The following is a 17,211-nucleotide window of genomic DNA, read 5'->3' on the forward strand; positions in this document are numbered from 1 at the left end:
TGCTGAATAAAAGTTTTAATTTCTTTCAAAAAAAAGAAAGAATATAAATTTACTGACCCCAAACTTTTTGAACGTTAGTGTATATTGTTAGAAAAGATTTCTCTTTCTATTTTAAATAAATGCTCTTCTTTTTAACTTTTTATTCATCAAAGAATCCTGAAAAAAGTATCACAGCTTCCAAAACAATATGAAGCAGCAACAGTTTCCAGCTCTGATAATAAATCAGCATATTAGAATGATTTCTGAAATTGTAATATTATTTCACAATTTTACTGTTTTTACTGTATTTTTGATCAAATAAATGCAGCCTTGATGAACAGAAGAGACTTCTTTAAAAACATTACAAGTCTTACTGATCCCAAACTTTTGACCGGTAGTGTAAATATAAATGTAAAAAATTGCCTTAAAGGTAAAACAAGGATTTACAAAAAATAAAGTGTGTGTATATATAAAGGCTTATAAAATCTTTCAAACAATAAAAATGAATCCTTAAATAGATCACTTAAAATTAAACTTTTGACATTTATTATTATTCAGTGGAACACAAAATTAGACCTTTTTTTTTTTTATCAACTCGCAACAAAAGTTAAACACAATAAAAGTTTCTTAAAGGATCACACATTATTTTTATTAGTACATTGTAACAATATAATCATTAAATCCGTCATGTATGCAGTGTGAGTGATTTGATGTGATTTGTCATTTAAACTCTAGCGTGCAGAATAAAACACGACGATGACGATCATAACCGGAATGTTTATTTACGATCTGATTGAATCTTTTGAATCCGATTCGTTGATCGTTACAAGCGTGTTTCAGACTGAATCTCGGACGCTCGGAGTCCTGCATCGATATCTGGCTGTCTGTGATGAAGATGAAGATGAGTGTGAGCAGCTCGCTGTATGTGGGCGATCTGGAGGCGGACGTGACTGAAGCCATGCTGTTCGAGCGCTTCCGGTCGCTCGGTTCGGTTCAGTCGATCCGAGTCTGCAGAGACCGACTCAGCTGCCGCTCGCTCGGATACGCGTACGTTAACTTCGAGCGAGCCGCCGACGGTAAGAGCATAATCAATAATAATCAACTGACCGCTGTCAAAACATCATTTATTTGTTTTATTTTTATGCATTCAAAACCTGTATATGATTTTCGCATTCCGAGTCCGTTATTTTTCAACTAAAACCCTACTGTATGTGATCAGCAACTTCTTATTAATTAGTGAATGTCAATAAATGTCGCCATGTTATTATATTACCATGTTTTTACTGCATTAACCCCTTTTAGTTAATAAAAAAAACTGAGAAATTCCTTGAAATTTCAATTACACATTTTTTTTATTATCCCTCATAATAATGCATTCAAAATCTGATTTTCTAAATATATGATTTTCGCATTCCGAGTCCGTTTGGAGCCGAGGAATCTATGTTTTCATATTTTTCAACTAAAGCCATATTGTATCAACTTTAGTATACAGATACGATACAATATATCACCTTGTTATATTGTATCTGAGCAACTTCTCATTAATGAGAGAATGTCACAAAATTCGAATTTTTAAATGTCACTGTGTTATTACCATGTTTTTACTGCATTAACCCCGTTTTAGTTAAAAAAATGAATTCCTTAAAATATCAATTACACTTTTTTTTTTTTTTTTTTTGGTGTGAAATCTTATTTGAATATATCATTGCATGTCATTTTATAGGAACATATAATCTGAGAATTGGAATAAATTTAATTTAATTCAATTCCTATGATTTTATAACTCACGACTGCTCGAAAACAGTCCAAATTTATGAATCCATCAAAACAATATTAATATTACTCTGAAAAGTTTTCAAACAAAATAAATTCATTTTACTTGCAGAAACTTCAATGATCAGTTTTGTTTGTTTGTTATGTTCATTAACAAAATTCAGTCGCTAATGTGTGTGAGATATGAGTCTGAATATATTTTACAATAGTTTTTTGACTGGAATATAATTTTATAGATAATTTTACAAAAGTATTTTTAGCATACCTATAGGTCAAAACGACCAAAAAAAAATTAAACCCGAATTTTTTTTTTTTTTTTTAAATGCTTATATCTCAAAAAGAATTGTAAAAAATCTGAGGAAAATAAATGATGTGTATTTTGAGGCTTTTAAAGCGTTTACAAAGTTTGTTCCTGTTTCTCTTCAGGTTCAAAACAACTCTGAATGTGTTCTGAGAGACAATAACTGAATATCAAACTTGGGCCAAAAAGAGTTGTATATTGCTCCAGTGAAAGTCAGTTTCTGTATAATCATGTAATCGGGAACTTGATGCTGATTTAAACTCGATCTGCGAGGAATCAATAAACAACAAATATCATCATTAAAAACAAGCATCTGCACTTAACATGATTGATTTAGTCATTAGAAGTTCATCATGACACCTGAACACTCTTGTGTTGGTTCGTCCCAGCCGAGCGAGCCTTGGACACCATGAACTTTGACCTCATGCAGGGGAAGCCCATGCGTCTGATGTGGTCGCAGAGAGACCCTTCGCTGAGGAAGAGCGGCGTGGGAAACATCTTCATCAAGAACCTGGAGAAATCCATCGACAGCGAGGGCCTGTACGACATCTTCTCCTCCTTCGGGACCATCTTATCCTGTAAAGTAAGCGACGATCTCCTCATTCTGCTCTATTATAGAAACACCAGATCTGTATCGAGTGCAGCAGAGGCTGAAGTGCGTTTCTTTCCGTCAAGGTGGTTTGCGATGAAAACGGGTCGAAAGGCTTTGGGTTTGTGCACTTTGAGACGCATGAAGCTGCTGGAGAAGCCATCGAGAAACTGAACAGCATGTTGATCAATGAGCAGAAAGTGTAAGTGAGGACTAAACACTCTTTACTCAAACTTAAATAGTTCACCCATCCGAGATTGCTTCTGCATCAGGTTTGGAGAAATGTAGCATTGCATCAGTGTCTCTGCAGTGAATGGGTGCCGTCAGAACGAGAGCTGATAAAAGCATCACAAGTAATCCACAGCACTCCAGTCCATCAGTTAACATCTGGAGAAGACAAAAGCTGAAACTAATCCAGCATTAAGACATTTTTAACTAAAATACATTGAGTTCATAATAACGCTTCCTCCAGTGAAAAAGTGTTCTGGTCTGAATCAGGAGAGAAATCTGCACAGATCAAGCAGCGTTTAAACAGCTCTAAACTAATATGTGGCTGGATTTTGATGTGAGAGACAACAGCAGATGCACTTTTTCACTGGAGGAAGCGTTATTATGGATTATGGACTCTGGACGTTCTGACGGCACCCATTCACTGCAGAGCAAAAATCTGTTCCCATGAAGAAACAAACTCATCTACATCTTTAATAGTGCTTGTAAGTTTCATATCTTGCACTTCAAGGTTCGTGGGACACTTCAAGTCTCAAAAAGAGCGCGAGGCTGAAATGCAGGCGAGAAACAAAGAGTTCACAAACATCTACATCAAGAACTTTGGGACGGATGTGGATGACGAGATGCTGGCGGAGATTTTCAATCAATTCGGTGAGTGTTTATTTTGAGGATGTGGTTGGAATGAAACCGTTTTCTCTTGTTTTATCGCATCTGTGCTTTGTATGTGAGGCCCGACCCTGAGCGTTCGGGTCATGACGGATGAGAAGGGACACTCGAGAGGCTTCGGTTTCGCCAGCTTTGAGAAGCACAGCGATGCCAAACGGGTGAGTGATGTGAAGCTGAAGTGTGGGATTCCCAGTGAAAGCGACTGTGGAATATTACGTGCATCAAACGATACTAGGCAGTATTTATCTGGTTTTGCATATTCATTTTTAGATGTCAATGCCACTTTTTCTTTTTAATTCTGCTACTTTTTGAGATTTTTTTTTTAACCAATAAAAACACAATGAGGCTCCCATGAGTTGCATCCTATACCTGCAGTACTATACACTTATAGTATCTACTATGAATTTTAAAAGAGTTCCCTTCCACTATGTAAGAAAAGCTGCAAAAGTTAAGTGCATAATTTGCAGTATTATTTAGTATTTTGTTCATTAATACAAAATAGTTAACAAAATGTTTGAATTATTATTAATATTTTCAATTTGTTTGTATTTTACATTTATTTACAGTTACATTTGAAGGTTTTAGTAATTTCGTTGTGTTTGTCATTTTTATTATTTGTTTTTTTTCGTAGTATGTCTAAATAATTTTTCATTTTGATTTCAGTTTTAGTTATTTTTTTGTGAAATAAAAACACCATTTATTATGAAAATCTAACTAGAGATGTGTTACAACACAAAAAGTCTTGATTTTAAAATTATTCAAAATCTAAGACTGTATTAATGGAAGCCCATTTCTTATCAAAATATTGGGTAAATCATAAAATCATAACTATGACATAAAAAGTAGGTTTTTGTTGTTGTTGTTGTTAGAATAACTACTTAAAAGGTCAAAATTGAGATAAAGTGCCATATATCTGCCATTGTATCTCATCCAATCATGATGCATATTCAACATATGTCCATTTAAGCTGTCCAACCATGTGTTTCTAAGTATTTAATGCAAATCATTTTCTAAGATGCTTAAAAAGCTAGCATGTCTAAAACAACATTTCCTGTCTCACACTTCTTGCACACACACATTAAACAGATGTCCTGTTATCTCTCAGCTCATCAAAAACTCAAGCTTATCGATGATGAAGCATTCTGTAGTAGAGTAAAGAAAGCAAAGCAAATAATATCACAATTTCAGATAATAATCAAATTTCCTCCACACCAGCTAAAGCAGCTTCATGCTACCATTTCCCTTCGGTGTGTTTAATTGTGTCATTCTGTTCAGGTGTGTGGAGTTCATTATCCTTGTTTAAGTTCCTGTGTGTTCAGTTGTAATTTGGCCGGTCTTGTCTATGTTAAAGGGTTAGTTCACCCAAAAATGAAAATTACTTCATGATTTATTCACCCTCAAGGCATCCTAGGTGTGTATGACTTTCTTCTTTCAGACGAATCCAATCGGAGTTATATTAAAGGGTAAGGTCCGTAGCATAAGCTCCGGTGAGAAGTGAGAGAGCAAAACAAAACACCGGACACGAATTAGAAGTACAAAACAAAGATTTATAAAGAAAGATGTGGGAGGATTTGGATATAAGCCGAGAGGAGACTGGTTTTCCTTTGCTAAAGTAAGGAAACTTTGCTTCCTTTGCTCCTGTAAACAAACGTCTTCGTGTACAACAGTTAGCAGAAGCTAGAGATTACAGTTTATAAAGTTTTAAATATGGATAATTTTCCCGTGATTTACTCACCCTCAAGCCATCCTAGGTGTATATGACTTTCTTCTTTCAGACGAATCCAATCGGAGTTATGTTTAAAATGTCCTGGCTCTTCCAAGCTTTATAATGGCAGTGAATGGGTGTTATTTAGTTATCATTATAGTTATAGTTGTTATTGTTATCGCTAAAGTTATAGTTATTGTTAGCTTTATAGTTATCGCTGAAGTTATTGTTATATTTATCGCAAAAGTTATTGTTAGTTATCATCATAGTTATTGTTAAATTTATTGCAAAAGTTATTGTTAGTTATTATTATAGTTATCATTGTTGTTATAGTAAGTAATTGTTATAGCTATCTTTATGGTTATTTTAGTTTATAGTTTATTATAGTGCTATTGTTATGGTTATTATTGAAGTTATTATTAAAGTTATTGTTATAGTTAGTGCTATTGTTATAGTTGTTGCTGAAGTTATTGTTATGTTATTGTTCGTTATCATATTAGTTATAGTTGTTGTTATAGTTATCATTACAGTTTTGGTTATCGCTGAAGTTGTCAGTTATTGCTATCATTGTTGTTATCATTATAGGTTTTATTATATTTATTGCAAAATATATTGTTATAGTTATTGCTTAAGTTATAGTTATTGTGATTGCTTAAGTGATAGGAAGTTATTGTTATAGTTATCGTTATGGTTATTATTATAGTTAGCGCTATTGTTAGTTATCGCTGAAGTTATCGTTATTTTAGTTATTGTTATAGTTATCGTTATAATTATCGTTATTGTTATAGTTGTATATTTTATAATTATTGTTATAGTTGTATATTTTTCTTACAAAATCGCATTGATTCACTTCAGGAGGCCTTTATTCACCCCCCGGAGCCGTGTGAGGCACTTTTTTATGATGGATGGATGCGCTTTATTGGACTTCTTTTGGACTATTGAAAAATAACACCCATTCACTGCCATTATAAAGCTTGGAAGAGCCAGGACATTTCTGTCCCTTTAATGTTGTGTGTGCTACCCTGGTTGTTGGCTTACCCTTGTTGGATTTACCGGTGTGTTGGTTTAAAGAGTTTAGAAAATACCTTCATCATCTTATCAGCGTAGCCCTGACACTAGTTTAAAGCTCAGTGCTCATTTCTTGTTGGAATTTTTAGTGTGGACTGAAGAGAGAGAGAGTGAAAAGGATCATTAAAAATAAATTATAGCACCACAAACATGACTGACGTAAGACTTGTGTGCTGTAACCCGCAGGCGGTGGAGGAGCTGAACCGGACGGAGCTGAACGGCAGGCGGGTGTTCGTGGGTCGCGCTCAGAAGAGACGAGAGCGTCAGGTGGAGCTGAAGCGGCGCTTCGAGCAGATCAGGCAGGAGCGCATGATGCGCTATCAGGTATCAGAGACTCTGCGTTTATCACACAGACTAAAGGTCATGCACTGCAATCAGCAGAACTACAAAGGTGAGGTCAGATGAGTGAGCTTTCACTTGGGGAAAGTCCAGTGTCAATAGTGTCGTAACAGAAGGCACTTTCAAACCAAGCGAATTCGTGTGCCAAACTGAACCCGATGCGAAATCTGCATTTGGAAATCTTTCGCCCTCATGCGAAATTCCCAAATGCATAGAATGCTGCTGAAATGACTGGATTTCACCTGCGAAAATAACTATAAAGTATAACTAGATTGAAAAGTTTGTAGACAAACTCTAAGTTGGCTTGAAAAAGCCTAGCTAGAAAGTTCGAAAAAGTTTTAAAAGCTTGCAGTCTGAAAGTAGTTTGAAAGTTATAGTTTTAAAGATTAAATTTGAATGTTTTCAAGGCAATACAGTCTATCAGAAAAACAGATAGGTATAAAACATATTGCTAGGGTACCTGGGGTGGTTGCTAGGCTGTTTCTAGCATGGCTAGCATGTTGCTAACATGTTTTTAGCATGATTACTAGCATGTTGCTAGCATGATTAGCTTGTTTCTAGCATGATTAGCATGTTGCTAGCACAATTAGCATTTTACTAGCATGTTTCTAACATGGTTAGCATTTTGCTAGCATGATTAGCAAGTTACTAGCATGTTTCTAGTATGATTAGCATGTTACTAGCATGTTGTTAGCATAATTAGCAAGTTACTAATATGTTGCTAGCTTGATTCTAGCATGATTAGCATGTTACTAGCATGGTGTTAGCATTTTGTTAGCATGATTAACAAGTTACTAGCATGTTTCTAACATTATTAATATGTTATTAGCATGGTGTTAGCATGATTAGCAAATTACTAGCATGTTTCTAGCATGATTAGCATGTTACTAGCACTGGATTTCACCTGCGAAATAACTATAAAGCATAACTATTAACAATAACTATAAAGCTTTAATACTCATTCTCATTCTACGAGAACAGGAGAGTTCGTAGCAAAAATATAACCATAACGACACAGAAAACGATATAATTGGAATCACTTTCACAACGATTTTTTTCTGGCTGATGAATGATACAAACATTGACAGCGAATCAGAATCCATCCTGCTTCAAAGAGCTCAAACATTTCAGCGGCAGACGACAAAACTGCAGAAACAGACCGTTATCGTCTGCTATAGTTATCATTATAGTTATTGTGGTAACACTTTAGTGTAGGGACCAATTCTCACTATTAACTAGTTGCTTATTAGCATGCCTATTATTAACATATTTGCTGTTTATTAGTACTTATAAAGCACATATTCAACATGTTATAGTATACAGTTATAGTTATCATTATAGTTATTGTTATATTTATCGCAAATGTTATTGTTAGTTATTATCATAGTTATTGTTATATTTATCGCAAAAGTTATTGTTAGTTTTTATTATAGTTATCGTTGTTGTTATTGTTATCGCTAAAGTTATGGTTATTGTTATATATCGCTAAAGTTATGGTTATTGTTATATATCGCTAAAGTTATTGTTATCGTTATATATCGCTAAAGTTATTGTTATCGCTATTGTTATGGTTAATGCTGCTGTTATAGTAGTTGTTATATTTATTGCAAAAGTTGTTAGTTATCATTATAGTTATAGTTGTTATTGTTATCGCTAAAGTTATGGTTATTGTTAGCTTTATAGCTATCGCTGAAGTTATAGTTATCATTATAGTTATTGTTATATTTATCGCAAAAGTTATTGTTAGTTATCATCATAGTTATTGTTAAATTTATTGCTAAATGTATTATTAGTTATTATTATAGTTATCATTGTTGTTATAGTAAGTAATTGTTATAGCTATCTTTATGGTTATTTAGGTTTATAGTTTATTATAGTGCTATTGTTATGGTTATTATTGAAGTTATTATTAAAGTTATTGTTATAGTTATTGCTGAAGTTATTGTTATGGTATTGTTCGTTATCATATTAGTTATAGTTGTTGTTCTAGTTATCATTACAGTTTTGGTTATCGCTGAAGTTGTCAGTTATTGCTATCATTGTAGTTATCATTATAGGTTTTATTATATTTATTGCAAAAGATATTGTTATAGTTATTGCTTAAGTTATAGTTATTGTGATTGCTTAAGTGATAGGAAGTTATTGTTATAGTTATCGTTATGGTTATTGTTATAGTTAGCGCTATTGTTAGTTATCGCTGAAGTTATTGTTAACTTATTTTAGTTATCATTATAGTTATCGTTATAATTATCGTTAATGTTATAGTTATCGTTATGGTTATTTTTATAGTTAGCGCTATTGTTAGTTATCGCTGAAGTTATCATTAATTTAGTTATTGTTATAGTTATTGTTATAATTATCATTATTGTTATAGTTATCGTTATGGTTATTGTTATAGTTAGCGCTATTGATATTTATCGCTGAAGTTATCGTTATTTTAGTTATTGTTATAGTTATCGTTATAATTATCGTTAATGTTATAGTTATCGTTATGGTTATTGTTATCGTATTAGTTTTAGTTCTTAAAGTTATCATTACAGTTATTATTATCGCTGAAGTTGTTATAGTTATTATTACAGTCATCACTATTGTTATAGTTATAATTATAGTTATTGTTATATTTATTGCTAAAGTTATTGTTATAGTTATCATTACAGTTATCGTTATAGTTGTTGTTATCGTAACAGTATCGTAACGTAACATAGTTATAGTAACTATTATAGTTATTATTTTTTGTTTGAGTTATATTGTTATAGTTATCATTACAGTTATCGTTATAGTAACTATTATAGTTGTTATTTTTTGTTTGAGTTATATTGTTATAGTTACCACTATAGTCATGCTGAAAGTTCTCGTTGTAGTTGCTGTTATAGTTATCTTTGTAGTTGTCGTTACAGTAATCGCTCTAGTGTACGTGTTTTGATGAACAGGGCGTGAATCTGTACGTGAAGAATCTGAGCGACAGCGTGGACAGCGAACGGCTGCTCAGAGAGTTCTCTCCATACGGGAACATCACCAGCGCTAAGGTAGCAATCGATCTGCGATACATAAAGGAATAGTTGTGTCGTTATTTAATTGTAACCCAGTGAACGTGAAGATCCAGGAGTGTGTGTTCTGTTCAGGTGATGACAGACGGCGGCCGCAGCCGAGGCTTCGGATTCGTTTGCTTCTCGTCTCCCGAAGAGGCCACCAGAGCCATCACTGAGATGAACTGCCGTATCATTGATTCCAAGCCCATATACGTGGCTCTGGCCCAGAAGAAGAAGGAGCGTCAGACTCTGCTCATCCACCAACACATGATGAGACGCCAGCAGCTGGAGGCCTACCGGCCCAAACCACACGCTGAGCAGGTCCAGATTCACATCACGTCCTCTGATCATCCACAGACTGACAGAGACACACACGTGACGAGCTCTGTTGTTATTTCACAGGTGCAGGATCTCTCTTCATACCACCTCACACAACCTCAGCCCAGCTCTCAATGGGACGCACAGAGCGTCAGCCCTCGGGGTGAGCAGACCTTCTTAAACACATAAGACTTTGGTTCATCTTCGAAACACAAATGAGGATGTTTTTAATGAAAACCAAGAGCTTTCTACTTTCTATCTAGTCAAGGTAACCAAACAAATCCATATCAAAGATGAACCAAAATAAAACACTTTCTAAAATTAATGAAATCATAAAAAAAGAATAAATAAATAATTTTAAAATAAAACACTTATTAAAATGAATTAATAAAAAATATAACAAACAATTTTAAAATAAAAACTGTCAAAATAAAACACTTAAAGTAAATAAAACGTTTTTAAATAAAAAAATTGAAATAAAACACTTACTAAACACTAAAACATAGAAATACAAAATTAAAATTAATAGTTTTTAAGTAAAACAATGAAAATAAAACACTAAAATGTATTAAATCATAACAATCATAAAATTTTAATTAATCATTTTAAAATAAAAACGCAAAATAAAACGCATACTAAAATGAATTAAAACACTAAAATGTCAAATTTAAATCTTTAATTTAAAAATGAAGAGTCAAAACAAAACATACTGAAATTAAATCATTAAATAATTTAAAAATAAAAATAAAGCAATAACAAAACAAGTACTAAAATTAAGTAAAACACAAAAAATGTGCAATAAAAATAAATAAGTAAAAATACAGCACTTTTTAAAATTAAATAATAAGACATGAGCTAAATAATAAAAAGTCAAAATAAAACACTAAAATTAATTTAATCATAAAAATGTGAAATCAAATACTAAATCAAAATAAAACATACTAAAAATCAATTATATAATCAAATGTGAAATTAAAATACTTCATAAAAGATGTTAAACGGCTTCGGTGTGTCATCTAGAGCTTCTGGTGTTTTGTTTTGTCGTCCCAGTGAATCTGCCTCGTTGTGCACCGCAGCACATCTACACTCCTGAAGTTCACCATCACCACGAGTTCACAAGCGACCCGCAGCAGCAGTGGGCTGTTCAACAGGTGCATTATTGTGGATTTTTGTGTTTGTGTGCACTGTGTAATAGTCGTTATATATCTGTGGTTTCTCGCTCTGGTTCAGGTGCAGGAGACTCTGAGCTCAGCAGACAACCAGAAGCAGATGCTGGGCAAGTTTGCTCCCGTGTTATTGTGTCCTGTTTATGTTTTCAAACTCTGGTCTGATGTAGTTTTGTCCCGCAGGTCTCAGTCTCTTCCCGCTGGTGCAAGACGCGGTCGGGCCGCTGGCGAATCAGATCACGGAGATGCTGCTGGAAACGGATGAGTCTGAGCTGCTGCAGCTTCTGCAATGCCATCAGTCTCTGTGCATGAAGGTCCGTTCCCGCTGCCTCGGCTTTGGCTGTTTTAATGTCTGATTTGTTTCTGAAGTGTGTGTGTCTGTCTGTCTGTCTGTGTGTGTGTCTGTGTCTGTGTCTGTGTCTGTGTCTGTGTCTGTGTCTGTGTCTGTGTCTGTGTCTGTGTCTGTGTCTGTGTCTGTGTCTGTGTCTGTGTCTGTGTCTGTGTCTGTGTCTGTGTCTGTGTCTGTGTCTGTGTCTGTGTCTGTGTCTGTGTCTGTGTCTGTGTCTGTGTCTGTGTCTGTGTCTGTGTCTGTGTCTGTGTCTGTGTCTGTGTCTGTGTCTGTGTCTGTGTCTGTGTCTGTGTCTGTGTCTGTGTCTGTGTCTGTGTCTGTGTCTGTGTCTGTGTCTGTGTCTGTGTCTGTGTCTGTGTCTGTGTCTGTGTCTGTGTCTGTGTCTGTGTCTGTGTCTGTGTCTGTGTCTGTGTCTGTGTCTGTGTCTGTGTCTGTGTCTGTGTCTGTGTCTGTGTCTGTGTCTGTGTCTGTGTCTGTGTCTGTGTCTGTGTCTGTGTCTGTGTCTGTGTCTGTGTCTGTGTCTGTGTCTGTGTCTGTGTCTGTGTCTGTGTCTGTGTCTGTGTCTGTGTCTGTGTCTGTGTCTGTGTCTGTGTCTGTGTCTGTGTCTGTGTCTGTGTCTGTGTCTGTGTCTGTGTCTGTGTCTGTGTCTGTGTCTGTGTCTGTGTCTGTGTCTGTGTCTGTGTCTGTGTCTGTGTCTGTGTCTGTGTCTGTGTCTGTGTCTGTGTCTGTGTCTGTGTCTGTGTCTGTGTCTGTGTCTGTGTCTGTGTCTGTGTCTGTGTCTGTGTCTGTGTCTGTGTCTGTGTCTGTGTCTGTGTCTGTGTCTGTGTCTGTGTCTGTGTCTGTGTCTGTGTCTGTGTCTGTGTCTGTGTCTGTGTCTGTGTCTGTGTCTGTGTCTGTGTCTGTGTCTGTGTCTGTGTCTGTGTCTGTGTCTGTGTCTGTGTCTGTGTCTGTGTCTGTGTCTGTGTCTGTGTCTGTGTCTGTGTCTGTGTCTGTGTCTGTGTCTGTGTCTGTGTCTGTGTCTGTGTCTGTGTCTGTGTCTGTGTCTGTGTCTGTGTCTGTGTCTGTGTCTGTGTCTGTGTCTGTGTCTGTGTCTGTGTCTGTGTCTGTGTCTGTGTCTGTGTCTGTGTCTGTGTCTGTGTCTGTGTCTGTGTCTGTGTCTGTGTCTGTGTCTGTGTCTGTGTCTGTGTCTGTGTCTGTGTCTGTGTCTGTGTCTGTGTCTGTGTCTGTGTCTGTGTCTGTGTCTGTGTCTGTGTCTGTGTCTGTGTCTGTGTCTGTGTCTGTGTCTGTGTCTGTGTCTGTGTCTGTGTCTGTGTCTGTGTCTGTGTCTGTGTCTGTGTCTGTGTCTGTGTCTGTGTCTGTGTCTGTGTCTGTGTCTGTGTCTGTGTCTGTGTCTGTGTCTGTGTCTGTGTCTGTGTCTGTGTCTGTGTCTGTGTCTGTGTCTGTGTCTGTGTCTGTGTCTGTGTCTGTGTCTGTGTCTGTGTCTGTGTCTGTGTCTGTGTCTGTGTCTGTGTCTGTGTCTGTGTCTGTGTCTGTGTCTGTGTCTGTGTCTGTGTCTGTGTCTGTGTCTGTGTCTGTGTCTGTGTCTGTGTCTGTGTCTGTGTCTGTGTCTGTGTCTGTGTCTGTGTCTGTGTCTGTGTCTGTGTCTGTGTCTGTGTCTGTGTCTGTGTCTGTGTCTGTGTCTGTGTCTGTGTCTGTGTCTGTGTCTGTGTCTGTGTCTGTGTCTGTGTCTGTGTCTGTGTCTGTGTCTGTGTCTGTGTCTGTGTCTGTGTCTGTGTCTGTGTCTGTGTCTGTGTCTGTGTCTGTGTCTGTGTCTGTGTCTGTGTCTGTGTCTGTGTCTGTGTCTGTGTCTGTGTCTGTGTCTGTGTCTGTGTCTGTGTCTGTGTCTGTGTCTGTGTCTGTGTCTGTGTCTGTGTCTGTGTCTGTGTCTGTGTCTGTGTCTGTGTCTGTGTCTGTGTCTGTGTCTGTGTCTGTGTCTGTGTCTGTGTCTGTGTCTGTGTCTGTGTCTGTGTCTGTGTCTGTGTCTGTGTCTGTGTCTGTGTCTGTGTCTGTGTCTGTGTCTGTGTCTGTGTCTGTGTCTGTGTCTGTGTCTGTGTCTGTGTCTGTGTCTGTGTCTGTGTCTGTGTCTGTGTCTGTGTCTGTGTCTGTGTCTGTGTCTGTGTCTGTGTCTGTGTCTGTGTCTGTGTCTGTGTCTGTGTCTGTGTCTGTGTCTGTGTCTGTGTCTGTGTCTGTGTCTGTGTCTGTGTCTGTGTCTGTGTCTGTGTCTGTGTCTGTGTCTGTGTCTGTGTCTGTGTCTGTGTCTGTGTCTGTGTCTGTGTCTGTGTCTGTGTCTGTGTCTGTGTCTGTGTCTGTGTCTGTGTCTGTGTCTGTGTCTGTGTCTGTGTCTGTGTCTGTGTCTGTGTCTGTGTCTGTGTCTGTGTCTGTGTCTGTGTCTGTGTCTGTGTCTGTGTCTGTGTCTGTGTCTGTGTCTGTGTCTGTGTCTGTGTCTGTGTCTGTGTCTGTGTCTGTGTCTGTGTCTGTGTCTGTGTCTGTGTCTGTGTCTGTGTCTGTGTCTGTGTCTGTGTCTGTGTCTGTGTCTGTGTCTGTGTCTGTGTCTGTGTCTGTGTCTGTGTCTGTGTCTGTGTCTGTGTCTGTGTCTGTGTCTGTGTGTGTGTGTTCAGGTGAACGAAGCGCTTGCTTTTCTTCAGTCTCATCAGCAGTTCAGCAGCCCTGTTATTCCAGCCGTCTGAGACACAGATTCAATCATTATAAACATTAATATATGTGAAAAATTCCATTTAAATTCATTTAATAATTCAATGTCTATTAAAAAGATCGTTCTCCATAAATAAACCAAATATGTATGTTTTTTCTGGTTTGCTTTTTGCAAGGCATTTCTATTTATTTTTTAATCACAATGCCACACTTCATTTTCTACATTAGAGTTAAAGTTGAGTGGAGGCGGATGTAACCTGTGCAATAAAAAGCTATTATCACCAAATCCAAGCATGATTAGTGTCATTTCATTTAATCTAAAGTACTTTATTAGCATTATTGTGTTTACAAACAATATTCCCAAAGCACACTACACACAAAACAAGTAATGACAAGAAAAAGAAATATACAATATAACAATAACAAACAACACAAACATTTATTGAGAGTGTACTGTGTGTGTACTTGGATGACAAGAGAGCTGTATTTTTATTAAAATAAAAGTAGATAAACACATGTAAATTGGGGGGGGGGAATAATCTCACAATTCTATTTTTTTTCACAATTCTGAGGAAAAAAGTTAAAATTCTGAGTATATATCTAGAAATTCTGTTTTTGCTCTCTCAGATTTGGGGTGTATATTTCTAAATTCTGAGTTTATATCTCACATTTATAATTATAATAACTCATAATTGCGAGAAAATTAATTTTAGAAAGTAAAAAATTTCATAAAATGTATTAATTAAAATAAAAAATATTTATGTAAATTTTAGAATTAAAAAAAAAACCCATCGCAAATACCCTTTTAATTTTTTTATCCCGTGGCAGAAACGGCCTTCCATATGAAAGGATTAGTTCACTTCCAGAATAAAAGTTTCTGGTAATTTACTCACACCCATGTCATCCAAAATGTTTAAGTCTTTCTTTTTTTCAGTCGCAAAGAAATGAAGGTTTTTGAGGAAAACATTCCAGGTTTTTTTTTCAGTGCAGCTTCAAAGAGCTCTACACGATACCAGCCAGGAATAAGGCTCTTATCTAGAGAAATAAATAAATAAATTAAAAAAAGTATATACTTTTTAACAACAAATGCTCGTCGTGCACTAGCTGGACTTCACGCATGACGTAGTCATGTTTAACCTGTTTAACCGATCTTGGATTAAATTGATATGACATTTAATGCATTTAGCAGACTATTTTTGTCCCTGGAAAACCGACCCATGACCTTGACGTTCTCCTTTATTTTCTGCGTCATTCGCGCCACTCTTATTCTATAATTGCACGGACTCTTATTCTGCTCTTACGTAAGAATATAAAGGAACCCCACGCAACATCCGGCGAGGACGCCTTCTTATCTGAGACGCACTTCCGCTTCTCTTCCCCTAACTTGTGCGGTGCGAGAGAGAACGCGTGTGCCTCAGAGCCTCGGCACACATCTTATATAAAAAACTAAAAATACAAAAAAAAAAAATCACAAAACTGAAAAAAATACAAACAAAAAATCTACTTTTATCGCCGAAGACCTCGGTGAAGCAGGATCCGCGGCAGATTTGAGGAGTTTGATCGCAGAGCAGCACCGCAGTAGGCCTGAGGAGATTTTAATCAGCTTGTGTTGATCTGAACCGCGAAACATCGACGCCAAACCGGTACCGAACGCGTTTTAATTCGTCTTTAAGTGCGTATTTTACCGTGTGACCGTCTTCGAGGAGGAAACCGAGCAGTTTCGGTCGTGTCCGCGTGTGTTCAATCAGGTCCGCGTCTCCAGCTCTGCGCTCTGCTGTGTGAAGATGAACCCCAGCGCGCCCAGTTACCCGATGGCTTCTCTGTATGTGGGGGATCTGCACTCGGACGTGACCGAGGCCATGCTGTACGAGAAGTTCAGTCCAGCCGGGCCCATCCTCTCCATCCGGGTCTGCAGGGACATGATGACCCGCCGCTCGCTCGGTTACGCCTACGTCAACTTCCAGCAGCCCGCCGACGGTGAGCTAACCTCCGCTGCGTCTCTAACGTTACTCGGGAACAGTGTTCCTTTTTAAAAACAGGAGAACCATGTTTTTTTATGTATTTAATATTCATATATATATTATATTTTTTTGTACAGTGTCTTTTATAAACATTTTTCATGTCGTTTATATTTTTATTAGTGTGCATATATATTTATAGTTTTTATATTTTATAAATTTTTATATATTTATATACTATGTATTTTACACTGTGTAATTTTATATATTTAAATATTTATATTATTGTATTATATTTTAGACTGTTTTATATATTTGTATTTTATAGAAATTTTATGTAGATTTGTAAATATTTACATTTATATATTTAGATTGTTCTTTTTTATATTTATATACATTTCAGTCAGATAATATATGGAATATTTTATATATTTATATTTTCTGTGATTTTATAGATACACTTTTTCATATACACAGATTATTATTTTTTACATAATAATTTTATATATATTATATGTATTTTATTTATTTTTAAATATTTACTATTTATATATTTTAGATTGTTATTTATACTTTTATATATTATATGGAATGTTATGTTTTATATTTTTTATTTTATTTATTTGTGCTTTAAATAATTTTATAGATTAGATACAAATTTTCATATATATGAAATGTATGAATATAGCATTTGTATATGAATTTAGTATATACACACACAAATATATATATATATACAGTAGTCAACATTTGAAGTTGTCCTAAAAGCAAACCAAAACAATACCCGCTCTTGTCTTGACTACTGTATGTGACCCTGGAGCACAAAACCAGTCATAAGGGTCAATTTTTCAAAATTGAGATGTATGCATCATCTGAAAGCTGAATAAATAAGCTTTCCATTGATGTATGGTTTGTTAGGATAGGAAAATATTTGGTCGAGATACAACTATTTGAAAATCTGGAATCTGAGGGTGCAAAAAAATCTAAATATTGAGAAAATCATCTTTAAAGTTGTCCAAATGAAGTTCTTAGCAAAGCATATTACTAATCAA

At 36.1% G+C, this 17,211-nt stretch overlaps 2 protein-coding genes across 4 annotated transcripts in view; both read left to right on the plus strand.

Annotated features, from left to right (window-relative positions):
* The first annotated feature begins 898 nt into the window (after positions 1–898).
* Positions 899–14,489, plus strand: LOC107738180 (polyadenylate-binding protein 4-like). Its single transcript, XM_016549948.1, has 13 exons — positions 899–1,055; positions 2,443–2,636; positions 2,729–2,844; positions 3,382–3,521; positions 3,600–3,694; positions 6,496–6,633; positions 9,579–9,674; positions 9,771–9,998; positions 10,080–10,158; positions 11,046–11,146; positions 11,226–11,271; positions 11,345–11,475; positions 14,168–14,489. The coding sequence occupies exons 1-13, from the start codon at positions 938–940 to the stop codon at positions 14,234–14,236; spliced, it is 1,551 nt and encodes a 516-aa protein (XP_016405434.1). The 5' UTR covers positions 899–937; the 3' UTR covers positions 14,237–14,489.
* A 1,033-nt stretch (positions 14,490–15,522) lies between these two features.
* Positions 15,523–17,211, plus strand: part of LOC107737898 (polyadenylate-binding protein 1-like) — a 14,181-nt gene continuing 12,492 nt past the window's right edge. For 2 of the 3 annotated variants that reach the window (XM_016549570.1, XM_016549720.1), the window contains exon 1: positions 15,986–16,178. In XM_016549570.1, coding sequence (XP_016405056.1) covers positions 15,986–16,178 — 193 coding nt within the window. Of the gene's footprint in view, positions 16,179–17,211 lie in introns of all 3 variants that reach the window. The other variant, XM_016549645.1, reaches the window with a different exon arrangement.

Source organism: Sinocyclocheilus rhinocerous, unplaced genomic scaffold (assembly GCF_001515625.1).
Source record: "Sinocyclocheilus rhinocerous isolate Xijiao unplaced genomic scaffold, SAMN03320098_v1.1 scaffold281, whole genome shotgun sequence".
Taxonomy (NCBI): Eukaryota; Metazoa; Chordata; class Actinopteri; order Cypriniformes; family Cyprinidae; genus Sinocyclocheilus; species Sinocyclocheilus rhinocerous.

Bases quoted from the DNA above. Each gene is read 5' to 3' on its own strand.
- LOC107738180 (XM_016549948.1), top strand. From the start codon at position 938: ATGCTGTTCGAGCGCTTCCGGTCGCTCGGTTCGGTTCAGTCGATCCGA. The intron at 1,056-2,442 runs GTAAGAGCATAA...GGTTCGTCCCAG, and splicing joins CTTCGAGCGAGCCGCCGACG to CCGAGCGAGCCTTGGACACC. The intron at 11,147-11,225 runs GTGCATTATTGT...GCTCTGGTTCAG, and splicing joins AGCAGTGGGCTGTTCAACAG to GTGCAGGAGACTCTGAGCTC.